Source organism: Oncorhynchus keta, chromosome 14 (assembly GCF_023373465.1).
Source record: "Oncorhynchus keta strain PuntledgeMale-10-30-2019 chromosome 14, Oket_V2, whole genome shotgun sequence".
NCBI lineage: Eukaryota > Metazoa > Chordata > Actinopteri > Salmoniformes > Salmonidae > Oncorhynchus > Oncorhynchus keta.
The window spans coordinates 20618500-20632116 of NC_068434.1; the positions used below are offsets into that span (position 1 = coordinate 20618500).

Sequence of the window (13617 nt, forward strand, 5' to 3'; positions counted from 1 at the left end):
ATCTGCTCTAATTTGCACACAAAGTAATTGAAGAATATCCAAATGCATATTCCCATGAAACTGATTGATATCAAATGACTGGCATGCAGATGCAGTTTGAACATTTATGAAGAATTATAATTCAGGATTCATGGCGATAGCCTATTTTGAAATTAAAGATGCTTAACTTGGCGTTTGAGGGTATTAAAAATAATATAATTTTCTTGAGACAATGTGTGTGAGGATAGGCAGACATTGCAATTGGAGAATGTATTTTATGAATATTCTATAGGCTACCTCTGTCAGTACAAACTTTGACAGGAAAAAAAGTTTACAGACAGGAAATGTAATGAATAATATGAATACTTGTGTATTTATAATCCCCCACTCCGCATGCATCCTGAAAATACATTTAATTAACTGAAAAACATAACCAAGAAGTTCAATTTCCTACATTTATTATTATTTTTTAAAAAATCATAAAATGTTCCTTACCACAACAACAAAAAAAGCTTACATTCTGCACGTTGCACTGAGTGATAGTAAGGGGGTGGGTGAGAAACTCCAACAGAGAGAACACACACACACGGGACAGGCTTACTCTACTGACAAACACACCATGGAAATCAACCCATCCAAAAAAATACATCATGTTCACTAGTCTGTCAGGAGACTCCAAATATTTAGACAAATGTGTTTTAAAAATACAGATACAAGAGATGGAGTAGATAACTACACTCTAAAAATGCAGAACGTCTACATTAAGCACAGGAATGTTGCCCTTTAAAAATAAAAATAAACAAAATGCCCACAAACCAGGGGATTTGCTTCAATCTGAGTCTCCTTGTTTAGAGGAAATGACCAGAGGACTGCTTCACACTGAAATATAAAGAGTAAAAAGAAAAAATAAGAGAATTCACATGAGTCAATTTAGATAGATAAGATAGATAAGAGGGGTTGGGGTGGGAGAGGGGGACGAGAGTCAGAGACGGAGAGAGAGGGCACAGGATGTGGGCGTAGTCTGAGGCAAGGGTTAGTCCTGGTGTCCGAGCAGGTGCAGTGCGCTGAGGGAAGAGGAGGGAGGGAGGCAGGGTTAGTCACCATGGCTACGATTCAGCGTTAGCATATTAGCATCCACGCAATGAGACAGGCTGAGGGTTGCTGGGGAGACAGAAGAGGAGGAGCCTGTGCCGTTTGGCAGACTGTGATTTGTTGTCGATTCATCTAACTAAAAACAACAAAATCACTAGTCTTCCACACAGCAACAGGCAGGGAAGAGGTCCACTCCCTGCTTCACACTGAAACGGCTCTTAAGTCATAAAATCACAATTCACCAATCACATTCTTTAAAAACCAGACATTACCAATTAAAATACGGATCCCCAGTTTCGTATCAATATAATAATAGTTATACAAGAATTCTGTACAGTTTAATACGCAGACATTTCCCAAGGGGAAGCTCAAACTACCTGCACATTGCATGGGAGGAAGTGGTTAGTCACCATCAGCAGACAGAGAAATAAAATAAGAGGGTAAAAAAAATATATATACATCGAGACATATTTTGAGATGAAAAAGTAGGTTAAAAACAGGGAGGAGAATGTTTAGAAAGGCAGACATGATCTCTATTCACTCAGAGGGCATCCAGAACTTGCCTATTCTGCAATAGGTACTGAGCGTTTTGGATCTGGTCCTGGGTGCCGCTGATGGTGATGATGCGGTCTTCTGAACCCTCCAGTGGTTCGTCGATCTTAATGGAGGCGCCAGACTCATGCCGGATCTGCTTGATCCTCTGGCCTCCCTTACCGATGATGGAGCCGGCCAGCTGGAGAGAACAACTCCACAGTCAACAGAACGTGATGCACAAGAAAAGTGTAAAACTATATGTGTGAGAGAATGTGGGTGTTGTGCTACATTAGGGTTTCATAGGCCATGGTGGGTGAGACAGACAGAGTACGTCATTTGTCAAACTCATTCCACAGGGGTCCGAGAGTCTGCAGGCTTTCGCTCCGCCCTTGTACTTGATTGATGAGTTAAAGTCACTAATTAGTAAGGAACTCCCCTCACCTGGTTGTCTAAGGCTTACTTTAAAGGAAAAAACAAAACCGGCAGACGCTAGGCCCTCCATGGAATGAGTTTGACACCCCTGCTGTATGTGAACAGTGTATGTGAGGTAAAGAGTCATCCCTCTGGTTATACACTCACGTCTTTGGGGATCGTCACTTGTGTGGTGATGACTGGCCCTCCCATATCATTATAGGAACCGCGTCCACCTAATACAGACAGACAAGTAGAGATCAGAGAAAAACTTGAGCAAGTGTGGAGGTTCTATTAACAGAACCGGAACATATTTAATGATACCATGAGCTAACAACATTGAATACCAGGCTGCCGAGACGCGTTTCTATACTCACCAGACTGATAGGAGTTCCAGGACGAGCTGTTATCTGTTTGAAAGGAGAGAGACCGAGAAAATAGATCTACACTTAGGGAAATTGGCCTTACAGTTTGAAGTTTATTAGAAAATATGCTTAAAACTACATATCCACAGCAGACTGGTACCACCGGCCTTCGATTGTCATTGCTGTCTCCAGTGGCACAACAGAACTCAAACTGGCATTCTAGACAGAACCCCATAGGAAGAGCAGAACAACTCACCATATCCACCCGCACCCTGCAGAAAGACAGAAAAGAGAGGGGGAGCCGGGTTAAACCCACATCACAGATTTCCTTTTGATCTGTTGTATACACTCATGGATGCATGCAATCCCGGCCTTGCACGGTCAGGATTGAGTTGCCCAGCTTGTCCAAAAGCCCCTATTTGATAATGTAGAACCCTCCCCCTGCTTGCAACTCTATTAGCCACTCACTCCACAGCTTTCATCTGCTATTCAGAGGCTCCTCAGTCACCAGGGCAACAAGCGATTCAAAACATCAGTTGCCGAGCAACCGGAGGCAGTTTCTGCCAGCTTTCAAAGAGCCCACCCATCTGACATCAAAGCATTATTATTAACACCTAGCAACCACAGCATAGTCATCGCGCCCCCCCCCCAGATTTAGTAGATAGTAGTGGTTATGGTGGTAGGCGCAATTATAATTGTGGGTAAGTTACCCATTACCTGTGTGTATGGTTAACTGTGGTAAACTCGTGTTTATTACAATTCATGATAGTGGTAAATATATTGCTGGGATTTATTGTGTGGTTAGCTGTGGTCATTATCATTATCAGGCAATTGCAATCATTGTCTATGAAAGACCTACAGCCTTTTCAGTCTATGATGATGCTTTCAGCCAACAAATGCCAAGAGGACTGCTGCACGCATTTAGTCATATGTCACTAACCATGTTATCACCATAGCGATCTCCTGGTCTCCCTCGCCTGTCACTGCTGAGAGAGAGAAAATGCAAGTCTGACATGAGGAAAATATTGACAAGGCAGAGTGTGCTTTTTCAGCAGATCTCTGATCCAAGTCAAACAACAGACAGAGAAAAACACAGCATTCACACAAAAGTAAGAGGTGATGACAGACTGATGGCAGAGCTGAGACACCGATGAGACCAGTAAATCAGAGGACCAGTCTAAGGCAAGACTGGCTGCCTCACCACAGTGCTGACTGGCTGCCTCACCACAGTGCTGACTGGCTGCCTCACCACAGTGCTGACTGGCTGCCTCACCACAGTGCTGACTGGCTGCCTCACCACAGTGCTGACTGGCTGCCTCACCACAGTGCTGACTGGCTGCCTCACCACAGTGCTGACTGGCTGCCTCACCACAGTGCTGACTGGCTGCCTCCAAACCAAGGGATTCTGCAGGAGAAGTACTTACTTTTGTCTGTCATCTGCACTGCCCCGATAGGAATCATAGGAGTAATGGTCATCTCTGTAAACAACGTGGAAATGGAACACACACATGAGCCCACACACACACTATGAATGAAATACATACTTAAATGGGATCATATATGTGCTGGACCTTTAAGAGCAAACCGATGTAGACAAAGCAAAATGGATTGCAAGAGATTTAGAGAAGGAGATGGCAATGGGTGATGGTGTAGCTCTCTTACCCTCCTCTGTGTGGTGGGGCCAGTGGCAGGTTGCGGCCACGGCTCCCTCCCCTTCCCCCTCTTCCTGGGTGGGGTGGTGGGGGTCCACGGCGGGGGCTCATCTCCTCATAGTCCCTGCGGGCAGGGGGCATGGGCCCACCTCGACCACCTCGCCCAGTGGGCATCCGGTCAAACCCTCCGCCACCACGTCCGCCTCGCATGTGGAAGCCTCCCATGGGGCGCCGTCCACCACCACCAACACCTCCGCGCTCCTCAAACATCACGGTGAAGCCGCCGTAGTCATATGTCTCGTCATAGAAGTTAGGGTCGTAGGGCTGGGTGCGCCCTTTTATGGGAGCCTGAGGGGGACAGGATCACACAATTTCTACAGTTGACTGGCTGTGGTCTTTACACTGGTATGTGGTATGTTAAGCAGCTCAGTCAATGGTTCGATAAGAGAACCAACAGTTTGATCAGAACACCAACCTCGGCGATGAGATCCAGCATGATCTTGATGCACTCGACGACACGCTCAGACTTGCCACTGACCAGAACCACGCGGTCTGTGGACTGGGGACAGCACTCCTGGAACAGCTTGATGTTGGTCTGGGTGTTCTGCAATAGTCAAAGTAAACACTGGTCAAATAAGACAAAGCAATGCCATTGGTCTGAGAAGAACCCACAGAAAAACATGGAATCAGGGTCACCTACAGTAAGTTCAAAGGAAAATGTGCATTCCTATGAGACAGGTTTATCTCCCTGGTTTTAAGATGCTCTCCCATTTTTTTAGCTACCGAACATGACCCAGGTGAGAAGTTTGGTGTAACTGCACCTCTCGCAGCTCTTTAATCTTGGCTCCCTTCACACCAATGATGCTGCCTGCCAGGCTCTGGTGGATCAGCAGCCTCAGCTCACAGTCAAAGTCCATCCCATTGTACTGTTGGTACTAAGGAGGATTGGGGGCAATCAGAGAAAAGGACTTTAGCATCACCATATTCAGATCTGTGCATTTGAAATGTATATGTTTTGTTTTTATCAACACACTCAATGTCTAGCTGTACCATAGGACTATCATTGAAAATGGTAGGCAGCCATTAGGCTCATCTCCAACCCAGGCTCACCTCCTCCAGAGTAGGGATGATCTTGAGCAGGATGTCTCCAACGGTCTCAATTTCCGCACCGATGCTCAGAATTCTTTAGAGCCACCAATCACAGTGCAGGACATTCCCAGGAGGACCAATCAAATGGTGAGAGGGACATAGAGGAAACAAACAGTATTTCAAAGCCGGGGTCAACTCTCCCTCAGCAAAAATTCCAACCACACCGTCTAATAACGAATTAAAAACCCATTCCCTCCCACCCCGCTGTTGGGTATGAACCAGGTAGCACTCCCATTGAATTAGATTTACTAGAATGAGCATTCCCATTCAAGTCAATGTTCTGTGAAGAGCGTACCAATGGCCATATCTAGCAATTATATTTCCATGTGCACCCTCCAAAATCACAACTGAGGAATAGAAATGGACAGACCAAAACCCATTGATATCTATATAACATAGCAACAGGTATCCATACATAGACAAATAAAGACTGAAAAAAAGTAACTCCTTTCAAAGTGTGTCTGACAAAGAAGAGGAACCAAAAAACAGGTAAAAGGAACCCAAAGAAAGCAAGTGTGTTTTAGTGACCGCTGGAAGAGGGAGGGGGAGGAAAGGTTGGTGGGTGGTTTGCACTGATGGGGCCTGCTGCCAGCGCACTAAAGGAACTGTACTGTGGCTCAACATGGGGGAGATAAAGAAAAAGAACAAAAGGTCAAAAAAAACAAGATGACAGTAGTAGCCGAAGCGAACACAAAAAAAACATCAAACTATGGAACAGTTTAAAGTTAACTTAAAGATGGATGAGAGTTGGCAGGGCAACAGAGAGTTATGCTCCCCACTATTGGACAGAAGGATGTTGAGGGAAGGCAAGGGCATGGGCCACAGGCATGAGGTGACAAAAGTTCATATTCAACAGTTTCAACAATGGCAAAGGTTATATGAAGAGTAAAGACAAGAAATAGACATACAACACTTGAGCCCTAGCTGCTCTATTGCAGAACATTCTTTACAGTAGTCAAACCGCCCACAAAAATCAAAGAGGGAGCAAGGAAGAGGGTATGGGGGGATGTGAGAAACTAAAACAGACCAGCACACCGATTCTGAGAAGGAGGGAGGTGAGGAACGTGGAAGGGAAAGATACTGTCACTGAAATAAAATATAGAATGTTGAAATACGGTCATTAGAACAGAGGCAGGTTTAAAGTATTTGTTGAAACCCTCACTAAAAACAGAGGCTTATAATGGTGTCACTGAACAAATGAAGGAAAGTTTACATGTTTGTCACAGGAACAGAGGCAGATTTTGATATTGTCACTAGAACAGAGGCAGGTTTGTTTGTTTATTTCCTGTAGTCAGGTAGTGAGAGGGAGGAGCTTAGGGACATACCGCTCAGGCCCACTGCTGTCTGGGACTGACACACTGGCATTGAACTGCAAGGGCCGTGGGCGTGGCATGGGCAGGGGCCATTCGAGCACACAGATGTCAATCAAGTAAGGCGCCCATTTAGGGAGGGGCACGATTATGGGCAGGGCCAACCAGGGTGTCAGGTGGGCGGGCGCAGGAGGGGCGATCCAGAACATGGGCAACAGAGGAAGTGGGCAAAAATAAACAAAAATAAAAAACAGGAGAGGGAAGAGGGAGGGGGAAGAGGAATACATTTTAATACAGGCTAATATTCTTCATTGTGATTTCATTCTCTGAGATTTTTTTGTTTTAAGAGTGCAGAAGTGTAGATAGAAAAGGAGAAGACAAAGGTATTGAAGTAGAGAAAGACCGGTAGAATGAACGAGAGCAGAAAATGAGGGGGAGATGTAGAGAGGAAGGTGAGATAGGGATAATGGTAGAGGAGAGGGAGAAGAGTGGAGAGTAAAGAAAGAGAGAGGTAATGGCATTAAATTAGTTGAGAATTGGCCAGGTTGTTTATATACAAGACATTTCCTATAGAATGATGAATTGGCTTTGGGTGCTATAACAGCTCTATCCTAAAATACACTGGGCCCACTCAAGTATTAATGACAGTCTTAGTGGTGCCGATGCCTGGTAGTAATATCACTATTCGTTAGACAAAAAAAGGCCAGCTGTTTCATATCGATATGCGGGCGCCATTTGATTACAATGACGTTACACTTTGGAGGGAATATACCATAACCGGTGTAAAGCAGGTCCCAATACACATATCCCTGCATTAACCGTTACCCCAAAACAGCATAGCTTAACTTCCCCAACCACAGTTAATAACAGACACATTTTCTTAAGGCCAAACTACCAAATGCCTCAACTTTCAAATATAAAGTATTAAAATCATACATTCTCAAAGTACATCCCAGTATAAGGGGGTGGGTACTGTTAGTATAACCCGCGCTTACCCCAATAAGAAAAGGTGTAAATGTACTCACGTCTGTGCGCAGGGATTTTATGTTTTTACCACCCTTCCCAATCACGGCTCCTGCATTCTGAAGCAAAAAGAGAGAACTCAGATGATAAACTTATTGTGATAAGTTTTTTTTAAATCCTCAACTACATAATTGAAAATGGATCTTGACGGCATTAAATCGAACAGTAAACCACAGGGGGTAGAAAAATGTAAAAGTTAAACTCCTAGATCTGGTCAAACAAAGGTTCAATAAAAGAATTGGGGAGGAAAGAAGACAGGCTACATTGCAGGAAATGCCACGAGGAGATTGTGAATGAGGAACAGAAAGCGGACTGACTTTGCTCTGCAGGAGTATGCGGAGCTCCACCATGTCCTCTGTGTTTCTGGAGCGCTTATATGACTGCTCCTCATCGGCGTCCTCCGCAGGACGCTTACCTGAGAAGGAAAAATACTTACTTTAATTTCCCACATACACAGGTTCTCTAGTTCTGCATTCAATTGATGTAAAAACAATACACGTAATACTAATGTCCCACTCATTGTACTTACATGTTACAACTGCATAGATTTAATAGACATGGTTTGTTCACTACACACATCTGCTCTGAACTTTTTCAGCACATATCTGGCAGCTACAATTTAGGAACCGAGATGCTTATATTTTAGACCATTGATAAATAAGTAATGAATACAGGAGAGGACATAGATACACCATACAGATTACATTATTTAAAATAACTATACTGTTAATATTCATTTGATATACTAGTAATATATAATTAATATGTGAAGGGATTATAACTCACCGTTGGTTTCTGTGTTGCTGAATGAGGTATCTTCTTCTTGCTGTTCAATTTCTGTCTCCATTGTCAGTTAACACCGGGCAGGGTAGGCCAGGCACCTAGGTCCTGGGAGCAGGTAAGAGTGGGGAGAAAGGAGAGGGCTCCTCGGTCGTACTGGCTGTGGGGGGGGGGACATGGTCGATGTTACTTGATTAGAGTGAGATTTTGAGTTTTCAGAACTGACGAAACAGTCAATATGGCAGATGAGACTAGCCTGGTAACCAACACTTACCGCTATTTATTGCGAGAAGATGGGCGTGTTATGGGCGGAACGTAACAAGTCTCAGAGCCGCTGCTAACCTATTGAGAAAAAGCTTAGGTTGATTAACGTTAGCTAGTGCCATAAAAAACCGTGCCCAAAAATAATCTTACATGACATTTACGATTACAAAACTGTAATAAATGCGGATTAAGGTTGGGTAATGACACATTTCATAAAATAAAACAGCAGACGTGATGAGGTGAAGCATCTGGAACAGCATTGATTCAAATTAATACGTGAGTTGAGCTCTTTACAATTCTGGAAATAAAAATTTAACATTTTAAATTTTTTTAACCTATATAACTAGACAAGTCAGTTCAGAACAAATTTTTATTTACAATGACGGCCTACACAGAGGAGAACAGATGACAATTTACGTTACTGAACTGATCATACTGATGCGGAATTAATTGATGCACATATAATGTATTTATCTAAAGTCAATCGCATGAATGAAGTATCAATGCCGTTGCATTTGACAATATATTCGACATGGCACAATGTCGAATGCTGAGTCTGGACAACTGAGAATGTCAATGCAGAGGGCTCGTCTCAGTACCATCTCGCACCGAGAATTATCTTGATCTTAGCTACACTGGACACATGTTTAGCTAACTACGGTAAAAGTATGCGTTTCCTCATCGGACATTTCATTTAGATTAATGATGTGCGCATAACGTTTGAGTACCCAACCGTGTAGGTAGCTCTCTAGGCTAGACGAGAAAATGTGCTCGCTAGCTAGGTGAGTAAGAACAAACTAGCATCCATCTTGGGAAGCCAGTAAGTGCATTCAGTTGGCTAAAGGTGGCTAGCTAACGTTAGCTTCTGTTGTTTAACTAGCTAGCCGTTGGGCTGCTAATATTATGTAGGTAGCTAGTTTAGTAGTTATGGGCATGAAGAAACAATGTATACCTTTAAATAAACCTATGAAATCCATATCTAAAATTGACGATTAATATTCTAAATGTAGCCGTGTAAACTAGCTAGCTATGATGAATACAGCTAGCGTACGTTACACCGGATACAATAATTAGCTAACATTTGCTAGCCATGCATGGCTGGCATTGCTTTGGTCATGTAGTTACGCAAATAATTTTGCTCATACCATCGCATTAACATGTAATTTATTTGTTACAGAGCTAAATAGAAATGTGTGTAAAACAGACCTGCTCTACACCTTGTATCGCTACTCGTTTTCGACCCTTCTCACTCTCACGGAGAACGCAAGCACAAAAATGGCTCTGGAAAAAGTGCACTAAAGAAAGATGTAGCCGCTTCGAGTGAATTGGAAATAAAGAGCAAAGATTGGACAGCTCGTATGCCATTCACAGGATGGAGGCGTGTCTCAAACGATGTTGTTGCTCATTCTTCCGTGGTCCTTGCTGTAAGGGATCATTGGGACGTGCATAACCCCCCAATAGAAGTTGTAAAGTAAAATTAGGAAATTGGGCTTGGTAGGGTTTAGGATAGGGACGTCCCAAGGATATCGGATTGCAGTGATGATACCTTCCGGTTTTCACGACCACAGCCACAAAGTCAAAATTGGCTATCGTACAAATTTGTAAAAACAAAAATGTGCTTTTTGGTCATACTTTAAGGTTAGAGTTAGGCATAAGGTTAGCAGTTTGGTTAGTGTTAAGTTTAGAGTTAGGTTTCAAATCGGATTTTAAGATGAACATTTTACCAATAGGCGGGGTTTATGACTGTGTCTGTGGTAACTCATTCTTCCGTACCGAGATAGTTCGCTTGATTTGCAGCAGGCTTCGCTTTCAGTCTTGCTGATCATGTGAATACTTACTAGTTATGTTCATATTGGGATGTAATCTTGCTAATTCTATCATAGTTCTAAAATGTAGATATCACACCTTTCGTATGATTCGCGAAATATCCAAAAATGTATTATTATGGGCGCTTGCCTAAGCTACCCACAAACATTTTCACACTATTCTTCCACCACATTTTTGGCGCCTTGGCGATTCGCCCAACGAAAAGCAGCTGTACTAGTCTTCTCGTACAGAAAGACTAAAAACCATTGTAAGTAAATGAAGGTTTCTCATTTTTTTAAGTGACTGTCACTGTTTGATATTAGGTTACTTCTGAGTTTCTTGCTTTCCAATACATGCATGAACACTAGCTTTCTGTTTCTTCAGACTACTGAAATTAATGTTCTTTCCATTCGTTCCATTCCCATTGAAAACAACCGTCCCGTTCTTATTATACTTCCGTACACAGATTGTCATCTACATGGTCAACTGTTAAGTTGCACCACCTGACAGAGCGGGGATGAGCCCTCAGGTTGTGCTAGCAACCCAGACCTGGCTCCAGTCCTCTTGGCAGATCCAGGTGCCTTTCGCCTGGCTAGAGGCATGTGTGGAGTGGCTGCAGCAGGAAGGAGGAGGTGCCCCCCTGCCTCAACACCAGCTTAATCAGCAGGTACTATTTCATTAACCATTTTTCTCAACTCCGGTACAAATGAATTGAAGCTCTTTACACAAATTGAACATTTGTGTCGTTGCAGGTCCTGGATCAGTGGCTGCTGACCGACCTACGTGACCTGGCCCACTCTGTGCTCCCTGCAGGGCTATATCAGGCCCAGAAGTCGGAGCTCAGTGGCAGCTTCTGCGTGCAGCTGGACTCCCTACTGGACATTAGCCAGCCTGCCTATGGCCAGCTTCAAGGCTGGAGGGGCACTGACTGCACCAACGAGGCTGTGTCAGCCATCACCCAGGCCACCCAGCGGACCTGGGAGGCCAAACCCACACGCATGCTGCTGCTGCAGCTCACTGATGGTGTGCAGACCCTGGAGGCCATGGAGTACCAGCCCATCCCTGCACTCAGCACCACCCTCAAGCCAGGAGTCAAACTGCAGCTGCAGGGCCAAATAACCTGCAGGCTAGGGGTGCTACTGCTGAAGCCAGGCAACGTAAAGGTGCTGGGAGGGGAGGTGGAGGAGCTGGGTGAGAGGCACTCTCAAGGGAAGGTGCTATGCAGGGCTCTGGGACTGCCTGAGGAGGAGCCACAGGGTCCGGCTGAGCAGCCAGAGGTCCCACAACCAGTTAACCAGCAAGCTGACAACCAGGAATCAGACGACCTAGAGCTGCTGGCCAACCTGGAGACCCAGGAGAGACAGGTGGGGTGGAGTGTGGAACCCAGCCTGGAGAGTGGCTACAGGACCCGCAGTGAGGAATCCTCTGCCTCTTACAGAAATGCCTCGTTGCAAAGTCGGCACATTGAAAGCCTTGCAGATTCTCTACTCGTAACCTCTTCACCCCATGAGGTCATTGAACTGGACAATTTGGACATCCCAGATGAGGACTTTGATGACCTTCCCCTGGATGAGCTTGATGGTATGATTTTTCAGGAGAGCCCAATCCAACTGACAAACGGGAGGGATAATCAAAGAGACAACCTGAGGAGAAGGCAGGAAGAAGTATCTAACAACTACGCTCCACCATTAGATGACATGAGAAACGAAAGCCATTTTGACTCCCTTGATGAGAGGGATGATCCTGTTTTGGACGAGGACATGAACTGCTTCTTCCCACCAGAGCCAAAAGCTCCTAGACATGCGCAAAGACGAGATAGTACCTGTGTCAGAGAACTGGGAACAGGCCAGCCCTCTGTGGCAGGAGCAGAGAGGCTCTCAACCAAAATCCCAGAGAGTGCGGCAACTGTGGCGCTCGATTCATCCCCATTTACGTACCTGTGTTTGCTGCAACAGGTTGCTGCGGGCGCCTCAGACCTGCTGGAGTGCATGAGTGAGGTGTGCGTGAAAGCCTTCATCGTCACCCTGCAAGGGAACCTCAAATGCAGTAAGGGGGAGTGGCTGGTCAGCGCCTCCATCTCTGATGGAACTGGTTACATGGACGTTCACCTCTCAGACCAGGTTCTGACAGACCTGCTGGGGTTCTCAGCGGCTGAGAAGTCGAAGTTAGACCCAGCCCGGAAGGACGCAGGGATGAAGGCGTGTCAGCAGGGCCTGGTGGACATGTGTTGCGTGATGACTCTGAGGTTGGACCCTGCCGGTGGGAAGGCTGTGGTCCTCAAGGCTGATGCAGTCACAGAGGAGGACTTCCGAGCCCTGGAGGAGAGGGTGAAAGGCAGGAGGACTCTGGGACATGGACCAGTGAAGGCTGCTGAGGGGAGGATGGCTCATAATAATGGCTGGAATGGAGTGAATGAAATGGCATCGAATGTATGGAAGCCATGTGTTTGATGTATTTGATACCATGCCACTTATTCCACTCCAGCGATGACCATGAGACCGTCCTCCCCAATTAAGGTGCCACCAACCTTCTGTGATGTGGGCTATGGAGGACTGCTTTGGGGAATTCTGGGTTGTGATGACTGCCTTGGATGTAAGTGGATTTCCAGCTCTCTGGCCCTGGTCCACTGTCATGCTTTACGGTGTCTCTGTTGTAATTCATGCAGCCATTAGGCTACTATGTTCAAGTGCAACAATGTTAATAAATATATATATATCTTTTTTTTGTGTGTGTGTTTTGAATGTGAAGGAACACAAGCTTATTACAGTACTGAAATACAGTATTTTTAAGAAGTTAGCCTTCAGTATTTGATAGTAGGTATGCAACTGTGTAGATGTCCCTCACTGATGGTTGATTAGATTAACTGTTGCTAATGTATGACAGTTATTTTGATGGATAAATCCTATTTGAATGTTATTCTCTATCCTCTGTACTCTAATAATTACTTTTCACCATCCCTGCTTTTGCTACAGGTCAGTCCGTGTAGTTTACTACACAATGACACATTTTCGGTCATATACCTCTGTTAGTCATTGAGTTGTAGAGTGGTGCTCAGGCCATGGGCAATTCGCTCTGTTCCCCTGCAAAGAGACTGAGTAATAGTCGTCCTTGGCTCATTGCTATTCTGTGTTGTGCACACGTATCCAGAGCTTTCGTCTGATTTCATTAAGCCCTAACCAAAATTAGTAGCCTGCGTTGCATGTCATTAGCCTGTTATGTGTTAATCACTGGGCCCACCGTGAGAAGGGTGTA

General features: G+C 44.8%; 2 protein-coding genes across 4 annotated transcripts; one reads left to right on the plus strand and one right to left on the minus strand.

Moving 5' to 3' along the window:
* Positions 1–420: 420 nt before the first annotated feature.
* On the minus strand, positions 421–9912 carry LOC118392950 (heterogeneous nuclear ribonucleoprotein K-like). 2 transcript variants are annotated; one of them, XM_035785005.2, is made up of 17 exons: positions 9766–9912; positions 8570–8637; positions 8302–8455; positions 7833–7930; positions 7518–7574; positions 6508–6551; positions 5144–5216; positions 4855–4968; positions 4509–4637; positions 4044–4381; positions 3806–3859; positions 3322–3367; positions 2638–2653; positions 2394–2426; positions 2185–2252; positions 1635–1804; positions 421–1043 (listed from the first exon to the last, which is right to left on the minus strand). In XM_035785005.2, the coding sequence occupies exons 3-17, from the start codon at positions 8360–8362 to the stop codon at positions 1013–1015; spliced, it is 1332 nt and encodes a 443-aa protein (XP_035640898.1). In that variant the 5' UTR covers positions 8363–8455; positions 8570–8637; positions 9766–9912; the 3' UTR covers positions 421–1012. The 2 variants fall into 2 exon arrangements, with proteins under 2 accessions (XP_035640898.1, XP_035640899.1); XM_035785006.2 differs by lacking the exon at positions 3806–3859.
* On the plus strand, positions 8686–13086 carry rmi1 (RMI1, RecQ mediated genome instability 1, homolog (S. cerevisiae)). 2 transcript variants are annotated; one of them, XM_035735503.2, is made up of 3 exons: positions 8686–8835; positions 10832–11032; positions 11118–13086. In XM_035735503.2, exons 2-3 carry the CDS (start codon positions 10883–10885, stop codon positions 12813–12815), a joined length of 1848 nt encoding a protein of 615 aa, XP_035591396.1. In that variant the 5' UTR covers positions 8686–8835; positions 10832–10882; the 3' UTR covers positions 12816–13086. The 2 variants fall into 2 exon arrangements, with proteins under 2 accessions (XP_035591396.1, XP_035591395.1); XM_035735502.1 differs by lacking the exon at positions 8686–8835 and adding an exon at positions 10065–10633.
* The last annotated feature ends 531 nt before the right edge of the window (positions 13087–13617 follow it).

Excerpts from the sequence above, each read along its gene's own strand:
- rmi1 (XM_035735503.2), top strand. The coding sequence starts at position 10,883 with ATGAGCCCTCAGGTTGTGCTAGCAACCCAGACCTGGCTCCAGTCCTCT. Across the intron at positions 11,033-11,117 it reads AACACCAGCTTAATCAGCAG|GTCCTGGATCAGTGGCTGCT; the intron begins GTACTATTTCAT and ends GTGTCGTTGCAG.
- LOC118392950 (XM_035785005.2), bottom strand. The coding sequence starts at position 8,362 with ATGGAGACAGAAATTGAACAGCAAGAAGAAGATACCTCATTCAGCAAC. Across the intron at positions 7,575-7,832 it reads GCATACTCCTGCAGAGCAAA|AATGCAGGAGCCGTGATTGG; the intron begins GTCAGTCCGCTT and ends TTTTTGCTTCAG. Across the intron at positions 3,368-3,805 it reads AGTGCAGATGACAGACAAAA|CAGTGACAGGCGAGGGAGAC; the intron begins GTAAGTACTTCT and ends TCTCTCTCTCAG.